Source organism: Periplaneta americana, chromosome 2, assembly GCF_040183065.1.
Source record: "Periplaneta americana isolate PAMFEO1 chromosome 2, P.americana_PAMFEO1_priV1, whole genome shotgun sequence".
Lineage (NCBI taxonomy): Eukaryota > Metazoa > Arthropoda > Insecta > Blattodea > Blattidae > Periplaneta > Periplaneta americana.
In genome coordinates, this window is record NC_091118.1 from 90,863,541 (window position 1) to 90,884,276 (window position 20,736).

Sequence of the window (20,736 nt, forward strand, 5' to 3'; positions counted from 1 at the left end):
AGAAAAGTATGTATTTCATATGCTAGGAAGGTGAGCTGACAACAGGGTGGAAATGTTCTTGGAAAACCATAAAACTTAATAAGAGTTTCGTATTATGTTCCAACTTTCAATAGAGGTAGACTAAGTCACTGTCCTCATATCTCCATCTCTTTCCGAAGTGTTTGTGCAAATATTTTTCCTACTCTACCTGGTTTACAATTAGAAAATAACAGTACTATTGTGCTTTTAAGTAAGCAATTTCCGAGAGAGAAATATTGTCGAAATTTTTGGTATGAGTTTATATTAACGAAATAATAATTAGTATCAATTAAAACCGATTAATTTTAATTGACTCGATTATTCGATTAAATATTTTTCATCGATTAATCTTACAACATAAATTGATCGATTAATCGATTAGATTAATCGAAATCCCACAACACTACTTAAAACCTTCTTAACCGACATCACATCGACTCAATTATACTCGGCGTCATTCTTAAATCTTACTACATATAAATCCTAGCTCTATTAATCATTAGATCGTTTTTGGCCATCGAACTTCTGGCATCCGTAAGATGAGTCAGAGCCATTTTAAACCTTTTGCCTCGGCTCTAATCACAACACATTCATCCCTATTACCTTTGTACCGCATCCGGTGAAGTCGAGATATCCTTAAACTTTACCTTAATAGTCCCTGTAATTCTCTTTTTGCCTTCTCCTTCATGGTCCAAACTTCACAACAGTAACATAGGTTAGTCCTAACTATCGTATGGCCAATTTCTTTCTTTGTATATCTTGTCATATGTCTGTCCCACTATATACTATTAAAGGCGTCTATGAGTTTCTTTCATCTGTGATCTCGTGCTTCTTTTCCTTTATTTCCCGGATCCTTCTTTGTAAACACATAACCCATATTTGAAAATATATATTGGGTTCTGTATACCGAGAAATACTTTAATAAATATTTTGCCTTAGTCTATAGTTATTTTTAATGTCACAATCCACACAGATAAAATCTGTTGAAGACCAAATACGGGTTATTTTTCTAAAATCCTTTAGCTACTTAACCGAGTTAAGATTGTAGTTAATAATAAATTGAAGAGCAAACTTGTGTATAATAAATTTATTGTACTTAGATATACTGTTTATAATTGATGTATAATTTATGCATTCATATTTCTTTGCGAATATGAAATTGTACAAAGTCATATTGGGAACGCGAGTCCCTTTAAAATACAAAACAGTCATACGCCTCAGTCAGCATGTGCCCCTGCTCGCATAGATGCATGGAGGTAAAGGATATCAAGCGTGTCATTCAGTCTTTGGGTCTGGCTTCTTAAGATGAGTCGGACGATGAAGTGTCGGGAAGGACGCTTAGAGACCTCTGGATGGCTTCCGGGATTGGCGGCGGAGTCGGGAGGTGTGAGCCCTCTGGGTGGAAGCCAGTCTCATCGGCCACGTATCTGTCAAAATATTACATTACAATAGTAATTTTATAATAAGTACAAAGAATACATTTATCCTAGATATAGCAGTTCCCAATACAAGCAACCTATCAATAAAAGGGAAGGCGTGAAACTGAAACATTGCCAAAGCATGAAGTATGAAGTTGAGGGTTTAGACTAAAGTATTCGTGAGTGCTGTTAGTGGTGTTTATCACGAAAATTGTTGCATACAAATACGCAAACATCCCCATTCATTATGCACCAGAAATTTATAAATATAGATATCACACACCTGTCATATGAAAGATTTCGAAAGTGATGTTAAAGTTGTGGAGATTTTATATTTTAATTGTTTATATCTTCCAACATATACTTGAAAAAAATATTTCAATAGTAGTAGAAATAATAATAATAATAATAATAATAATAATAATAATAATAATAATAATAATAATAATAATGTCTTGATTATTTTCACTTCTTATGATCATCAGACGTTTTTTTTTCTTTTTCTTCCTTCATATTTTTTAAGAGTCATACTAGGTGATAATTTTGATAAGCGCATAATTTTGATAAGCGGAGACTAAGGTAAATACTATGTATGTGGGTATGTTTTAAACAACGATTCTAATGTTTAGGATCAGTTTATTTTTACTTGTAAGTAACTGTATTGCAAACAAAATGTATTCACTGATTTAAAGTAAAGGTTGTGAAAAGAAAGAAAGGGAGGCTTCATATCATAAAATATTTTACAATATTGAGGTTAATGAAAATAATTTGAATAACTTTCACTATTCAAATTTCGAAACTCACTCTATCCAGAAATTGTCATAATGTGAAAAAATATTAATATAATTATGCAGTTACTGTAACTATTTTTAGGAACATATTTGTGCAACAGTTACAGATTATTTCTGTAACATTTTCGAAAGCACCTGTTGTAATGGGTATGATAATAGCTTGTATTTTCCACATGCTTCGTATATTATGCATTTTCAGATTCATTAAATTTTGAAATCTTTCAGGCTTTCTGTTTTTTATGTCCCCCAGCTGACATAGTAATCAGGCAAGTTTTCATTATTATGTCGGATTTTGATGTATGGTTCAGTTATTTTTTTATTAGTGTTTCAGTTTATTCCAGAAAATTCCATACAACATTGGCATTAGTTTTCATCATCATAAATTATGAGTACGGTAAAGGTTGATAATATTGTGATACTAATAATATTATGATAGTTCTTTTTGAGAACTTTTTACAATTTTACTGAGCGAGAGGAAGATCGGTTTTTTTGCGTCAACGTATTAAGAGAATGGTCGTGGACAAGTTTCTGCACAAACCCGGTCCTTCTCTCGCTCAGTAAAATTGTAAAAAGTTCTCAAAAAGCACTATCATAATATTATCAACACTTACCTATACAGACACAAGTGATCAGCTGTCGTCTGTTGCAATAATTTGCATTTGATTTTTAATTCTTTTAAATTTCCTTCTAAACTAATTTTTATACATATAATAAGTTCATTGGTTAAGTCCATTCGTGGTCCATTTAACTCACGAACAATAATAGCTGTGCTTAAGAGGGTAGTTTTGTGCACCTCGAAGCATGTTCCAGCGGAGATCCAGTGAATTTGCCTTCTCAATATGATACTATTTTTTAATTTTGTACAAATTTTTGGGATCGTGATTTCTATTTCTTGTGCTAGGGATTTGTACTTGTCAGTTATCTCTTTGAATTTTAATGTCAGGTTTTTTCGTACAGAGATAAAAATATTTATGAGAATGGATGTACTTTTCTTCTTATTGAAGAATTTGTTGTTTGGCCTTTGGATTGCAGCTGATATATAATTACTTGCTTGTTCCAGTATAATAGTTTTACAGTAGTCTCATTGTTTTCTGGAACTACTACTAGATTGTATTTATTGTATCGTTCTATATTCATTATTAGAATACGGTAATCGCTTGACTGTACCTTAGGAGATAGTGATAATGCTAATATGAGATAATAGTAATTAAATCTTATACTTCCTGAGGCCCTACAACATTCACTCGATGTTTTGGTCTTTCTTTGGATCTACATTAGTTTCTCTCTCACGGTTGGCTTTCCTGATCATGTTGTTAGTATAATGTAATATCACAGTGACGTCACAGGACAAGTAAGTGCAACACAAGGGGCAAATACTCAGTTCTTGGATTGGAGATACCACACCGGGAATCGAGCCACAGAACGCTTGATTTGGATTCGCACGCTCTAGTCACTGACTCACTGCTGCGAATTATAGTAATGAGATTAGTGTATCACAAAAATCAATTAAATACTAGATGTTACTTTCATCACATGTCCCTTATCATGCCCGCCGCGGTGGCTCTGAAGTAACGTACGCAATGGCCATCCAAGCAGTCCGTGGTTCGATTCCCGATGTAGGCAGTGCAAAAAAATTATCTTTTTACCTCCCATCTACGGGAGGGAGTGATTGTCCGTTGTCTTGGGACTGTCCTCTGATGTCTATGCAGTGGCCCTTCGTCGTGCTTATTCCACATCCTGGGAAGTTCGCAATGTGTGGATGTCTATTGACGATGCACAGAAAATATCCTCTTTATCCTTTATCGTATAGGCTTGTAAGTCGGTAAAGTATGGGAGGTAAAGTCCGTTATCACTGCCAGCAACACTATTCTCGTAGTCTCAGTTACATATTATTATAATTGCTATGACAATTTATACGAAATCAATTGTAAATAATCATTCTTACTTCACAGTATTGTATTAACCTGTTCAAATAGGTTTTAAAATGAATCTTGTACTTCTGATGTAAAATAAAATATTGTAACCTCGATTCTTTGAACACTCCATGAGAGATTTGATTTTAATTTTTGCCTTTTCACATATTTCAGACAATTTCATCCTTAATTACTATAGCTAGAAGAACACATGACAGTACACAGTTACGTTTCTTGCCATTACACATAATGACATGTAAACTTACTTGAGGTTGATTGGTGTGCCATCTGGAGCTGTGTAGGAGAAAGATCCTTGTATGACCTGTATGTCCCCCGCGCCATCATCGCTACCGTCCCCTGTAGCAGCTACCCCGCTCCGGGGAGCGGTTCCTGGTTTGATGTAACCGGATTGCTCAACCTTAACACCGTCGGATGTTTCGAAACTGCACAAAAATGTGAGCAGCTTAGGAAAACAACTACAGTAGTCGGCCACGCCATGAGGGCCACTTTATCTCACATACTACGACTCTTTGTAGGTGATGTGTTTTTAAAAGTCAATAAGTATAATATGCATATATATATAATTCTTTCCTTTTTATTGTACGATCTTGTTTCTGTTTAAATTCAGCAACTGTAGGCTAACAAGAAGGCTTTGGAAGTAGCCATTAATAATCCTTTAAAAATAAAGGGAATGTGTGAATGTTTATTTTACCGTGGTTGTGTAAAACCTGACACTAAAAATTGTAACAATATATTGAAATAATCCTGGATATAATAATTATTTCTCTGAAAGAATTGAGTTTTCCTTGATTTAAACTCCATCGTTTCATTTACGAGTTTCACATAACACAAAAATCACAACAAAAAAAAAGTCTGCAGTTTGAGACGATCACTATAGTATACTTTTGATTTCAATTTAACACCCATTAATTGTCTTCTGAAAATTATGACATGTTATGTGCTTCATTCACGGATAAATGCCCTCGCAAATACTGAATAATCTAAACAATAGTTTAGGGAATATCACTGTACTGTACACAAACATATGGATAGAAGGCGTGTCCGATATCAGTTTTTTTTGTTACGGGGATGCTGAAATGTTGTTTTCTTTTGTGTGTTAAAATCTTAAAGTATATTTTAACGTTGAATAATGTTACTAACAAAGGGTCGCTAGTATGAAACGGACGATTTTCGCAGTCTTTGGATGTTAATAACTTAATACATAGAACATAGTTGTTATATATAAATTATATAACAAAGACTCGTCTATCCAAAAATGTTTATTTTATTGCAAAAATGAAATTGTGTATTACTTAAACAGACTTTAAAGCGCTTGTTATGGGTAAACCGTGAAAGATAGATCCGGATATATTGCGAGTGAAATACGTTAATATGTTCGACCTTATAAAAATGCAATTCATTTTTATCTAACCGTTAAAGTTAGAGCCATTTTTGTATAACTTACACAACTGCTATACTAAGAACATGACGCAGTAACCTTAACAACTGCAAGGTTGTGATGTTAAGCATGGAGAAATATATCTACAGGAAGTAGTCGTGCAATATATATGAAACTTTATAGGAAAATTAAACATGAGAGAGACTAATGCCATTCAAGGTAAAGTTGTTTCAATACAAACCCTAATATATATTTAAGGTTAATTCTAAAACCAAGGTTGCCTAATCGTTTGTGTCTATCATCACAATATTTTCTTTTTATTTTTCGGATGATAGGAGAATAAATATTAAGAATGCATAGTTCACGTAGCCTAATGTTACCTACATGTTAGTAAACTAATAATAAATCGTATAATAATAATAATAATAATAATAATAATAATAATAATAATAATAATAATAATGATGATGATAATATAATTATTATCATCATCATCTAAAAGATGAAGAAAAACGATGGCGCTTGTTAAGAAGAGTGTTGTGGATTAGGTTTTTCTATTGCGATAATGAATAAGGAATTCATAATGTTTCGACGATTCAGTATTTCGTTTGTAGGCTACCTTATGATTCTCACCCCTTTTTTCAGCTGAGCCAGTCTTCGAAATGTGGTGAACAACAATGGAAATAGTGCAATCTATATCTCTTAATCATAATGATGATTATGATGATGATAATAATAATAATAATAATAATAATAATAATAATAATAATAATAATAATAATAATAATAATAATAATAATAATAAAGGTATTCTTTGGCACACTTCACAGCTGAGTCATGGGATCGGTAGATTGGCCTATAGGTAGCTTAGCGATAACAGAGATGTAAATAGAGTAGCAGTAGCTTAGCCGTAACCTAGCGATAATCTAGAGTTAGCTCAGCGGTAGCCAAGATCTAGCATTATTACTATTATTATTATTATTATTATTATTATTATTATTATTATCATTATTATTGTTGTTGTTGTTGTTGTACCAAAGAATACATTTATTATTATTGTTGTTATTGATTAATGTACGCATTAAAATGTACCATGTCGGCCTATATGGATACTATGCATAGTTACCAAACAGAAAACATGCTCTTACCAATATTATGAAAGAAAAGAACGTATTATGTCACAAGAGTCTTCTCTCTCTTCGTTCCGTCTCGGCTCCTAACCAAAATAAAAGTTCCAACAAACACTACTTCAGTCGCTTAAAATAACAGTCAAATGCTAGATATATAAAAGTTCAAGTTATTTTACTCTCCTCAGACGACGCCAGTTTGTAATGTTCTTTAATTATGAAGAGTAAAGTATATGTTCGGAATGTCATAGTGAATTAATCTAACGTATTTCATAAACCGTTATACATAATAACAAAAGATTACAAATATCTATACTCACATTAAAATGCAACGCTCATTTTATTAAACAGTGGAAGTGCAATGCAAATTCAAAATGCGATTTCTTTTCTTTTTGGTTGACAAACTAAAATAAAGTTATATGAAATTAAAATAAGACAAATCTTGAGGTATAGTCGAACTTTATTACGTGCAAATCCCGTGCACTGTATATTTTTCCTTTTCATACATTCTCTTCTTATTTCATAATGAAATTCATGTGAAGTTGCTCTATACGATTATGAGTTATAGAAATATAGAAACGGGGAAATGAAGACAGTTCAATGGGAGGAACTAAAAAACTCGACCAGTCTTGATGCAAATTCGATATGACTCCGTCGGGGTTTGTTTGAATCTGAGGTATGGAAAGTGTATGATTGTAATAGTATTTCAATTAAATAATATTCTAAAATATATGAGAGCAGTAACAGAATATGCACAATGGCTACAAGCTGAAAAAATTGTCATTAGGAAGATGTAGGTCACTAACAACTCACTCAAGAGTTAATTTCAATATAGTAGCGCCACGTATTGTTTGCACAGTGAACTACTACTCAGGTTCTAGACGTAGTAGTTTCACATTTCTACGCACAGCGCTACTAGTAGCCTACTAGCCTACTACCACTTTGAATCTGTAATGTAGAATTTAAGCAGTTCGTATTAATCTTCAAAATCATCGATCAGTCAGCTTTTGTCAGCTTTGCGTTGTAGATATTTCGTTTTCTAATGGCGGTTACAATTATATTCGATCAACTGACCTCAAGAGTTCCAATTCAAAACCGTATATTATGTTTTGAAAATTCTGACATTACCCGTAGTGTACCATGTAATCCAACCTATATTACATCAATATAATTGATATATTTTTCTGGCAGAAACAACGTGCTTCGTACTATAATATATATTGCTACTGCTTTTATACTACTACTAATACTTAAATATACCACTGCTTAATACTACTTACTAGTACCATTGCTACTACTACCTAACATTAATACTACTAGGCTACTACTACTGTTAATATGGTTGAAATTGAAGCCCTAAAATTATGATAGTGGCATTATGAATGCACAATACTGCTGTAGGCAAAAGGAAGCTGTTGCTAATGTCATACTACCTAAGTAATGATGAAAATATTTCACAAATGACAAATTAATGCCTTAGATACTACACAACTTTAACAATACGTTATATGTAATAAAAATCATACTTTCAATAACTATGCCCCGAAGAGAAGTTAACACCCCTAACCTCCGCCAACCGTAAGGACTGAATACCCCAGTTACGGACAATACTTTTTCTGTCACACTCTTAATCCAAAGAAATAGCCCCAGAGAACTAATATACCTATTAAGTGGAGTAATTGGAATATAGTAAACAAAACGATGGCCGGTGTCATAGATTATTCGCCATCTTTTCGTAATTTTCCTTCTGAGTAAATGCAAATTAACACCGTAACAAATTAGCCTCCGATCTACTTGTTTGCCACGTAAAAATTTAACTTTTAAAAATTGAATAGTTCACTTCAAATATTCGTTCAGGAATTTTGCCTCCTATTAAGTTGGTTTGAAGTAATTTTATGCCAAAGATTATTAACTTCTAGATTGAGAATTTTTTATTAATTTGTGTACCAGTTAATTAATGAAATCAATTGATATTACCGTTGTAAGGTGATCTCACTTTGTGATATATCCAGCTAAAGTCGATGAACAGTAATGTTCCGCGAAAGTCTATTAAAGAACTTTACTTGATGGTGTTTTTAAATTGATCAATGTGTACATACTTTATGACCAGGCATTACACATGTGCGAAGTATAACGATTTTGTGCTTTTGCTGAAGTATTCCGTGAAAGAAACAATTTCTTGATTGATAGAAGGTGCATCCTTAAAATTTCACGTTTTACTATTGAACTTTATATATCGAAGTTTCACAAGCATACGAGAACAATTTTTCATACCACGATTTTCTTTTATATGCTCGCTTACAGAGAAAAAAACAAATGGACAATCAGAGAACAATTGCAAAATAGCGCTTATAGTTCCTACCTGATATATATATATATATATATATATATACACACACACACACACACACACACACACACACACACACACACACACACACACACACACACACACACACACAGCATAATTCTTTGTGCTGTGTTGTTCTGTAACATGAGAAAGGAAAAAGAAGAAAACTATTCGTCTTTATTTTCACATCAAAAATTAAAGTTTGTATTATTATTATTATTATTTTTTTTTTTTGCTTACAGAAAATTAAATACTTGTTGTATAATGAAACTAAGTCACTAAATGTGAATTGTGCATGAAATATTATCATTTTTTTGGACTTCCTAACATTATCATCATGATCATCTTAGGGATTTCTGTCTCTCGATCAGTTTCTTCTCGAATTGTTTCAGAATTATGAAGCATTACTAAAAATTGCAGTTCAAGGGATCAGCATGGCACAAATTCCACTCTCAAGACAAGGACCAATCTAGACAAAGAAAATAAATTTCTTGTTTCTTTCCAGGAGACGAGTGGATTACGTATATATGCAGGCAGAGTAATACCAATTATTATGCCACAGCAGATGTTGAAATAATAATTATTGTTTACATTAATATAAATAATACCCTTAATCAATTCGTTCTAGGACGGTACGTCCAACGCGTTTTGTCCACTAATATTTCGTCCACTTTTTTTGTTTCCGAACACATTTCGTCCACAGGTAAAACGACCACTTCAAAATATTTCCAAAAATATTACTTCCACGGACATTTTGTCGACACTTTCGTCCAGTAGTATTACGTGCAACAAAGTCGGTCTATTTTATCAGCTATCTAAAACAGAAACAGGCCTCCTCTCTCCACTTCGTTGCTACCTTCATGTACAGATACGGAAATAAAATTTGGAGCTCCCTTATTGTATGAATTTCCTTACAACACACTGCCCATGTGCAGTAAACAAGAGTTGCTATATATAGGCTACGTATGGACAGTTGTTGCCTACATACAGCTCGACTCCCATCAAGACTCGCTCCAAATTTTAATTCCATATCTGTACAAAAAAGTGGATATGGAGAAGGATGGAGCGTGTGAAATGAACAGAGTGAGAAACGAACTGTGTTGGAAAGCGTGGATGAAGAAAGAATGACGCTGAAACTGATCAGGAAGAGGAAAAGGAATTGGCTGGGTCACTGGTTGAAAAGTAACTGCCTACTGGAGGATGATGCATTGGAAGGAATAGTGAACGGGAGAAGAGTTCGGGGCAGAAAAATATATCAGATGATAAACGACATTAAGATATATGGATCTTACGCGGGACAAAGAGGAAGGCAGAAAATAGGAAAGACTGGAGAATGCTGGGTTTGCAGTGAAAGACCTGCCCTTGGGGAGAACACTATGAATGAATGAATCTGTACAAACAGACTTAATCGTCAACAAATTTCTGGGATATGTTATTGGAAACAACAATCGAAAAGAATCGTTATATTCTACTTCTCTGATAGTCTGCAGGATTTGTACAGAAGTTTGTACATGTTAGGCCTATATGACGGTATGTTTAAGACGTATATTCCAAAATTTGAAAATTGCAGCCTAACTGAACTTGAATTTAACTTCATAATTCGTTTTGTTAAGTTTAATTATATACGATTTAACATATGCACAGACACATGGGTAGAAAGAAAACTGATAGAATAAATGATAATAGTTCAAATGAAAATTTTAAGGAGAATCTCAGACTATTCTCTATATGTTGAAAAATAAATGAAGAAATTAGGAACAAATTTAAAATCTAAGATGTAGTTAAGTGAATTAAAACCCAAAGAGAAGAATGGAGGTTTCAGAGATGGGGATGAATAATGATCGTATTCCTAAAATTGCCATGATTGGGAAACCAGACACCCAGGCCTGTTGGACGACCTTCGAAAATATGGTAGGAGTGTTGGTCACCTGGATCAGGAAATAATGGCACCAATTGAAAAATACTGGGTTTGACTCTCATTCGAAAAGGAGAAGAAGAAGAAAAGCTAATGGACGAAACTCACGTGGATGAAATGTCTGGGAAGCTGTTAAAATTTGTCCAAGTACAGCGCTTAGGACTGCTTCAATAATATGGATATAACGGGACATACAGCAATATTATTGGAAGTACAGTGTTATGTATTTTTTATTTGAATAACCGTCATATGATTACGTAGGCAACGACTGTAAGAAGGCAGTACAATGTTTCACTGTGGGCTGAGTTGAGCAACTCCTACTCGTCCTCCGCAAGTCATTGAACTGCGTCTTCACGAAAACATATTGAGTAAGAAGGTATTTTACACTGACAACGCACGTATTTTGTGCTTCAAGGTAATACCCATGAGGTACTCATATTTACAATACGTTTCTCGATGTTCTGTTGCGTAACTTAGAAGTACTTTTCTTCCCCTACTTAAAATGTGTTGACGAAAGCTTGAGTGATGATTTATTTTGATTGGCGAACATATAATTAAGATTAATTTCTCGATGGCCACGACGTGGGAAACTCTGTGTACAAAATATGATCGTGTGTTTGAATCGCGTCTAGGTAATATATAATACGATATGTGATATATGTTATATGATACAGCACTTCTTTACATGTAATGGTGTACCTCACATTTCTCTGTATCCGGTGTCATCATTAACATATTATTACATTAACACATTATTAGCTGTACATGTATACACAAATACTCCAATTAACACTAACTATGTATCATCTTATTACTCCGTCTAATCTCTCCTTCAATATTTATCCTATATTTTCTTTGCTATTCTCTAAATGTTCTAAATGACAGCAAATTTAGGAGCTGTTCGTTCCGTTCCCGGCAGATCTCTCGACGATACCCGGTGCAGACATGGCTGACCGGGGATTGAAACTTTAGCACACGTCTTGGGATTCTGTGAACAGGGATTGCTCTTAAGGAACTCTTATAAGATCCAAAATTGCTGCCGCATTAAGAAATAAGGGCTGAATAGTAAGAAGAAATCTCCTGTCTAGCTGAAAATGGGTCAACGAGACGAGTAGATATTTTAGCGTAAATGCTGACACTAAATAGGGCATCATTGTGGACCCCACGATACGTTTTGAAGTAGAATGTCACCAGTCAGTCGATCTATGAGCCTACAGTCAACTATTTCAAGCTGAAATATGCCTAAATTCACGTTGAGGTATTCGGCTTGCCCATAGGTGCTCGAAGGACTATACCAGCTTTTTTCGAAGAATTTCGACGGCAGTTTTCTCTACCAACATCTCTGTGATAATTGATAATTGTGTTAAAAATCCTGCCAAATCCTAATTAATCACATTAACAGCAATTGCAATTTTTCACGTCCTTTCCTTTGTTTCCCTTTTTTAAAATTTAATATCTATGTCTACATATGTATATTAATTTTTTTTTTGAGGATGTACCGAGTCCATAAGGGCTACCCTCAATGGGGGGCAGTTCAATATTATTATTATTAATATATCTTAATATTATATTTCGACACCTCTTTTCTTCTCTAACTAATATTCACTAACATCTCAATTTAATTTTTTTCAATACATTATCAAACTGTGGTATTTACCCCATTTTTTACATTGTCATTTTCTTCTATCTTTCTCTTATATTCATTTACTGTTCAATGTTCAAATGTTAGTACTATTTTCTTACTGTCTCTTATTCAATTCTCTTAACACTTTTCACTATTATTATTATTATTATTATTATTATTATTATTATTATTATTATTCACTCTTCCTATTTACGCTCACTATCATGTTCTTACTTCTCCACTTAGGGCTACACCAAATTCTTCCTCACTATTCTCACTTCCTATAAATACTTTTACTCTTTCTCTACACATTTGCTTATACACTTCCTCTCTCTTTTATACTTCCCGATCTTTTTCCAGTTCCACCTTAGTTGCACTTTTATCTATAATATAAAATAATATGACGTTCTGTATTATTTTAGATGCATCCCCAACGGTGTGCACATCTCATGTCATACACGTTCAAAAATATTTCCTTATAGTATTGTCCCCGTGTGCGGACAACGGTGTACGCCACGGTTGAAGCTCATATTAAATTATATTACAATCCACTATTGTATGTTTTAATTCCTCGTACGACATAAATGTTTATTCTTTGTCAAGTGGGTCCTAGTGACTTGCTGACTCTAATATGTTTTCATCTAATGATAGCTTGCTATGTGGCGCCGGGAGAGTGGTTTTGAATATCCTGCTTGTTTGACTATCAGTTTACGGAGATTTATCTCTAAATTACTGGGTAGATTTTGTTCGCATTCAATGTGTGTAGGCTAAGTAAATTCATCTGACAATGATGCACAAGAAATTCCATTTTTACTAAAATTATTAAGACTAGACCTATTCATTAAAACACTCAATATCGGTTTACTAAAATTTTACTCTAAATAGCAGATGTTATATGAGCTCGTATAATAAATGTGATACTGAAACGGTCTTAAATAAAGATAATGCTATACTACCAGCAACTTAAAAATGTTTGACTAAATGACAGACTATTCGAATTAAGAACATGTTCAGTACAGTATAAAATAGAACGATTGTAGTATCGAAGATATTACACAATACACAAATTTGAAGTAATGACTTATCTTTAATTTTTGAAAATGAGCCAAATATGGATCATGAGTTAAAGAGGCGGGGTAGAGGTCTCCGCCATCCAACGGGAGTCTATTGCATTTGACCTGGCGGACGTGAGGATTGAACTAATTCATTCTCCTGTGAATGATAATGATAGTTAACAAAACAATGTTTGAAACAGACAAGTTTCTTGCACCAACTACGCTTTACCAAAGAGAGTTGATGACATTCACCTTCTTCCATATGGCATTCACATGTACCAATTGTCCTTCTAATACAGTAAATTTCTTGAAGGGGAATAAGCAGGAACTGTCACATTTTTGGTGAGTACGTGTTTGATTTTATGTTTGTTTAGAGAATTTCACACGCATTCATTGTAATGTGTTTAAAATTCCCCCTCCGACCCATCACTCGCACGCTCACAAAATAACAGGAGATGGCTATGTAAAAGTAGCAGTTTTAATACGTTCCAGAATCATATTTCCCAATTGATGTATAAATTGCTTAGACGTTTGCTTAACATGTAGTTGCTCGCTCCCTACGCTGCTTCATATGTATTCAATCTTCGCGCTCACCAGGTCAAACGTAATCCCATTGGATGGCGCAGACCCCCATCCCCGCCTCTTTAACTCCCTCTATCTCGTTCATATGTGCATAGCAGAATATGATATTGGAGATTTAACAACTTTTCAGGATGCTTTTTCGAATGGTGTATAAAATTCTTATGAAAGTTCTCTTAATATCGAGTGATGTTCCCTTGTAAGATTAATTTTAAGGAGTAGTTGTACCTTGTATTAGTAATGCAGCTAGGACACTGATTCCTTTTATTTTATAATTCTAATTTGTTTGTAATATTTTATTGTACTATTTATTAATTTCGTCTTTTTGCAGATAATTAAACAATAAATTAAATGCTTTTAGACCTAAATGAATCTATTATAATTATTAAATATCTTGTTGATTAAACATATTATCCCGAAGTGCATTTTTTCTTAAAAATAAAATATGACGAACGGCGCTATTCAGCCGAACAGAAAAGACAAACAAGATCAAAGATTCTAATTCGCCAGTCCGCCACTTGCCGAGGTAATTTGGATTGTTATTGCCACTGCATGTCGAGTCAGTTTGTATCTCTAACCCCTCTCTCTCAATTTACCTAGCTCACCCCTGAACTAAGTGGTTTACAGAGTGCTGCAGAACAGAGCTTAGAACCGGTTTATATTTGACCGGTCACACATCAACCGGCGAGGTTGGACATTCGTTCGAATATCCGGCCTTGAAGCGGTAGCGCCTGTCTAGACAGAACCACAGATAAATAGGACAGAATACCAAGTGCATTTCATCATACAGGAACTCTGATGACATTTTGTAACTACACAAATGGAGTAACAATTGAAGGAAATTTACTTTTCCTAATGAAAAAAATGTTAGTTTGAACTTCGTAACTACAGTAATATATAAATCAACTAATGGACAGCGGTAACAACAAAGGAAATAAGCGTAAAGCATAGATGAAATCTGACATGTACACAAATACAAGAATAATATAAATTACAATTACTTACAAAATAGAAGAGCAAATGTGTACACACTTACCATTGTAACATTCATACTTTAAACTCAAAATACATACGCTACGTCGGAAAGAGTAGTTCTTAATATAGCATATATCTTGTAATTATTCCAGGTGGTATTATTATTATTATTATTATTATTATTATTATTATTATTATTATTATTATTATTATTTCTCTAATAAAACGTTTTGGAGGATAATAAAATGTTAACAAAAATAAAAGCACTCTCAAGTCTGATTGTTGCTTCATAATGCGTGCTGTTGCAATACCTGCTGAATGAATGAATGAATCAATCAATCAATCAATCAATCTTTCAATCATCAATAGGGAGTGAGGAGGAAATATGAATTGAAGGGTACACGATGATAATCGTGTCCTTGCAGCGATTCTTCAAGCTCCTAAATAGCTCAATATTATCGTATTCCATGATCCAGAGCCGAGTAAGCTCGGACATTCGTTAAACAGAATATTGGACCACTCCGCGAGACACAAGAGCTTCGCATTCTGTCTATAGCGCCAGGCGTTCAGTAGCAATATATATTTTCCAGAGATGTCAAAACGCCTTAATTACGTGTTATAATAATAATCCGTGGCGCTACAGCCCGTGAAGGGCCTAGACCGACCAGCCGGCTGCTGGTCTCACGCCCACATGCCGAAGCAGAGGTGGACGATCATCCAACTAGAATAGAGGTATCGTGTGGTGAGCACGATGATCCCCCCAGCCGTTATAGCTGGCATTCGCAACCGGATTTCGCTACCTATCATAGCTCCCAAAGTGCATCACGATGCTGGGTGGGCACCGGTCCCATACACTGGCCGAAATTTCATGAGAAAATTTCTTCCCCCATGAGGGCTCGAATCAGCGCGCATTCCGTAACGCGAGTCCTAGGCAGATGCCTTAGACCACGATGCCACGGCGCGGGACATTATGTGTTATACTACGAGCAATACAAATCTAACAAGAGTCACTCATCAGCAAGATAAAGTACAATCGTGGCTCTTAAAGAAATATTGTGCGGGTTCTTGAGAGCACGCAGTGCAGGTGTTTTGACATCTCTGGTCTTTTCTATTTTTCGTAACCGGTTATGCACGACTCTAGTGGTCTATACTTCTTGGCACTAGCGGTACCTATGAGCCCGCTCATACAGCCGAGGGGAATAACTTCAAGTTAAAAACCTGTCATTGGACAAGTTGTTTCAATAATTGCTATATTGTCGTCTTACCGACTTTGAATTAAAAGAAACGCCAAATACGAGTAATATATAAAGCGCATACAAAGCCTCCTGTCTTGTGAAGATTCCATTACATTTTGTGGGATTATGTGTATCACATAATTTAAGGTTACAATGTGAAGAAGACTGTACCTGTTGCTGAATGTTCCGTCTCCGTTGACGGCGGCGCTCTGCGTCAGGATCTGTACCGGCGGGTTAGCGGCATTCTGGGGGGCGCCAGCAGATAGGCAGATCACTGCAGACAACATGACCTGCAGCCACAATTATTATCAGTGAGAATTACACATCATTTATCCAAAAGATAATAATTACGTTACATAATTCGGAAGAAAAATAGTTAGTTTTCTCACAATCACAGTTGTCATCATCTTTCAGGACTAGCTATTTTAATTTTCACTGCCACAACTTTCCAAGGCGTCTTCTTCAGCTATAGTTTCAGATTACGGTTGTCAGTAATTTCTTTACTGCGTTCTTTCGACTTATTTCTTTGTTACTTTAATTGCCCTGTTCATAAAAAACCTTAATCCTTTACGAACTTGACTTGTTTTTATTTTTAAAGAGTGTTAATGAACAACAACGCAATGTTTTCACTGATAGAAGAGGGATGTTGAACGTGTACTTTCAGATAGGGAACCTATGCTCGCCGACGTTATTGTCTATGGAACAGGTCATGAAAATAATTGATATTTGATACCCATAAATCTATAGTAAAGCAAAACAGAGTTACAGTTTTTATTAGAATGACTTGACGTCTTCTTACTTGTCAAGAGAAATCTGATTGCTAATAACTCACCGAAAGCGTTTTCATAATTTAGTGGTATCATAAACTTGCGAAATTTACAGAATGATCACATTATTGCACAACACTGCATTAGTATTGCTATCGGAACTCATTTGTTAACAATTTCTGCAATTCTAGTTTCACTAGTGCTGTGAGACATATATAGTCAATTTATCGTTTACTGAAAATGATATCTAATAAAAAAATTCTTAAATATTGAGTCAGCTATGGTCTTGATAATAGCAATAGACGTTTCAATTTTTGTCAGGAAGTCAAGTATCTCCTTGGAAATTGTTCCTCTCACTCCGATCACTAATTCAATGACATTCCACTTGGAGATGTACCTATTACCAACATCGTTACAACAGGATTCATATAATGAATTTTTCTCTTCGCATTCTAATAGTAACTTACATTTATGGGCTATAAACAAAATATATTGCTTTTTAATATGTTATTTAATACTCTATGCTTTTAACGATATAGTTCAGGAGCGGATTATGTTTTAGTATTACTGGTTACCTGCTATAAAATCATTGGTGTAGGACTATCATTAGTCGGTCAACCAGAGATATTTTACATAAGTATGCAGGCTTATATACCGTAAATACCAATAAACATATGAATTCTTATGTATAAAAAAGATGTTTCATGGACATGATCTTTTGGAGATACACCTACGCTCATTCTAGCATTTCCCTATCATGTCATATGAGGAATGCAAATAGAACTTATTGCATTATCTGCCGATTATAGCACCAGCAGTCTATATAATGAAAGAATATTTATGAGAAAAGTGGCCAATAGGAAATAATTGAATCTGATCTCAGATTCTCTGTAACAAATATATACTTGGCAAGGATGCCGGAATTTGACCCATAGAAAGTCCAACATAGCTTCATTATTGATGTATCATGATCTCATCTTAGTGGTTAAATAGGAACATTACGAATTTTAATTCGTTTTCCAGAACAGTAATATCTGGCAAGAATTACTCAGTCGAAATAGAGTACTAACTGCCCACGCTATAACTCCATTCACCTTCATCTTCTGCAAGGTAGAACAGACTTCTTTAGCCATTCAATATTTTGTTCTGATCTTCTGTTTAGTGATATTCTTAGATTTCTCTTTCCTGTCGAAATCTAGTATAATATTTGTCCGTCTGTAAAATTATCTATTAATAGTAGTAATTATTAAACAAAATATAAAGTATATATAACTTTTTAGCCATTTTTTATTTGTTCTGGAGGCCTTACTCGGGCTCGGAGAGTCAGGTTAATTGTGGAATATGGTGGAATGATGATAATAGTGAAGGGAAACGGGAGGACGTCAATAAAAAGCCCTTTCCTCACTTTGTCCATCACAAATTCCTTCGTGATTTCCAAGATGGAAGGCTAACCGCTTTGCCACAGACGTGGCCTGTGAATTATCTGTTGTGTTCATGATATATGTCCATTTGGTTTCGTAGACTGAGGGCCGGGAACAAACTGAAAGGTCCCGAGTTGAACCCGGGTGGTGGCGAGATCTCCCTTGCCGAAATTTCCAAGAATGTCCGGGAGCTCCACTTAGCCACTTTTCAAATTGAGTACCGTGTCTTTTTCGGAAGTAAAGTCGATCGAAGCATGGTGCCGACCACACCACCTCATTCTAGTGTCAAGGTCATGCAGCTGTACCTCCATGCCACCAAGAGCCTTCATGGCGTGTAAAGGGGATATCTTCACCAGTTTTGTAGACTTTAAATTTTGAGTTTGCGTTAAAATTTTAATCTTACCTGTTATTTAAGAGTAGAGATATACTTTATTTACAGGTTTGTAAATCTTACAAAAAGACGGTGAAACAAATAGAATTCTGGTGAACCAAGGCAAAATTATTTAAGATTTTCTCGAAACGCTGCTTTCTAACCGCCACCATTCCAAGCTTTCTGCAGTCAGTCTTACATCCCACAAGTTAGACGCTGGAAACAAGTGCACAGTATAATATTTCCGAGAGACAGACTTCGTGGTATCCTTATCATGAATATTTTAAGGAGCAAGTAGTCATTGGAATTTTCAGAGTTGGCAACAATACCTGAATATTCATCTATGACACCAAGGCAAAAACTACCTCTTGTTCTACTTCCAATATTACAAACTAGCGGGAAATTCCTCAATGAAATTCGTAAGTTTCCACGGTCCATTGATATTCATTTTACACACAACTACACTGCGCTATTGCATTATGAAAGCGGAAAAAATAGTATTTACTCACCACTGCTCGCAACATCTTGACGTGAGTGTACTTTACCGTAGCTATCGAACTCTCTAGTTGTATTTTTTCACAGAAATGCTCAAGTGATGAGTGCCAAGGTTCTGTGGGAGCCTCCTGCTTTTATACAAACTGAAGAAGCCTCAGTGCTAACAAACAAGAGTGCTAAGAGGTTTGTCCTCAATATTCCCCTCGTGTTGCATTGACAAAATCAAACATTGCTTACGTAACACACTTCAAACAGACTATCAGTGTGTCTCGCCCCGCACTTCTTCCGCGCGTCGTCTTGATTGATGTTCTTTCTTTCTATAACTCATAACGTGACTAGCCTGTAATCATTATATTACAAGGGTCTGCATCTTTAAACTTTTTAATTAGCAAGGGTTAGGACCAAAGTTTCGTCGCTGCTTTTGAGGTTGTCTTAGATTTTTACGACTTTAATATACCTTCCTTGTTTTTCCTTTATACAAAATATAGGGAAAATATTAGGATTCTGAACATTTTAGAAAATTTTTAATCTATTATACAGAGGAGATACCTCATGAAACATCATGTGTCTGTTTGCCTATACAGGGTGTTTTAAAAGTGATAGTCAATAATTTACTGATGAAAACTACAAACTGGTTGTAGCAAAAAAGCTCCAATGATTATTGGTCCGCTAGTTACCCGTTCATGCGACATTCCTTTACATAGGGGAGGACCTGTACCGTGGCCTCTTAGATCACCGAATTTAAATCCAATTAGATTTCTCTGTTTCGGTTCATGTGAAAAGCCCGGTTTACACTTCTGAAGGCAATATACTTCAGAAATTGCGGCTCCGGATTGAACGTGTCTTTGAGCAACTGAGGAATGATCCAAGATTTCCCGAGAGGATTCGAGCTCATATAGTGAAGAGCACAAAGTTGCGTTCAGATGCATGGACAGTATTTCGAATACCAGTACTAGGTCGAATTCAGTTAGGGATGTCTGCACATCTACTTCTAGTCAAAGAGGAATCTCAACTAAAAATGTTAATTCTCCCGACAACGGTTAGCTAATCTGTGGACGAATATGTATTGGAGCTCTTTTGGTTAGGTTAATTTGTACTTTTCATTTCTACATTATTGACCATTACTTTTGACACATTCTGTATAGATACGACATACAAAACTTATTCGACGGATTTTGTTCGTACAGTAAAGCATCTCGTTTAGGCACAGTAAAAACGTAAACAAAGGGAAGGTAACGTGTCGGGAGGGGACGAGCAGTACGATAAACACGAGAGATGCACAAG

At 34.9% G+C, this 20,736-nt stretch overlaps 1 protein-coding gene across 1 annotated transcript; it reads right to left on the minus strand.

Moving 5' to 3' along the window:
• Window positions 1-1,090: 1,090 nt before the first annotated feature.
• LOC138694415 (endocuticle structural glycoprotein SgAbd-2-like) lies at window positions 1,091-19,611 on the minus strand. The gene is made up of 4 exons (XM_069818109.1): window positions 19,467-19,611; window positions 16,571-16,689; window positions 4,407-4,583; window positions 1,091-1,445 (listed from the first exon to the last, which is right to left on the minus strand). The coding sequence occupies exons 1-4, from the start codon at window positions 19,479-19,481 to the stop codon at window positions 1,319-1,321; spliced, it is 438 nt and encodes a 145-aa protein (XP_069674210.1). The 5' UTR covers window positions 19,482-19,611; the 3' UTR covers window positions 1,091-1,318.
• Window positions 19,612-20,736: the final 1,125 nt, after the last annotated feature.

What these genes read in the sequence shown, in the direction of transcription:
- LOC138694415 (XM_069818109.1), bottom strand. An exon ending in GACGGAACATTCAGCAACAG is followed by an intron (nt 4,584 to 16,570) that starts GTACAGTCTTCT and finishes ATTTTTGTGCAG; the next exon opens with TTTCGAAACATCCGACGGTG. An exon ending in GGCACACCAATCAACCTCAA is followed by an intron (nt 1,446 to 4,406) that starts GTAAGTTTACAT and finishes ATATTTTGACAG; the next exon opens with ATACGTGGCCGATGAGACTG.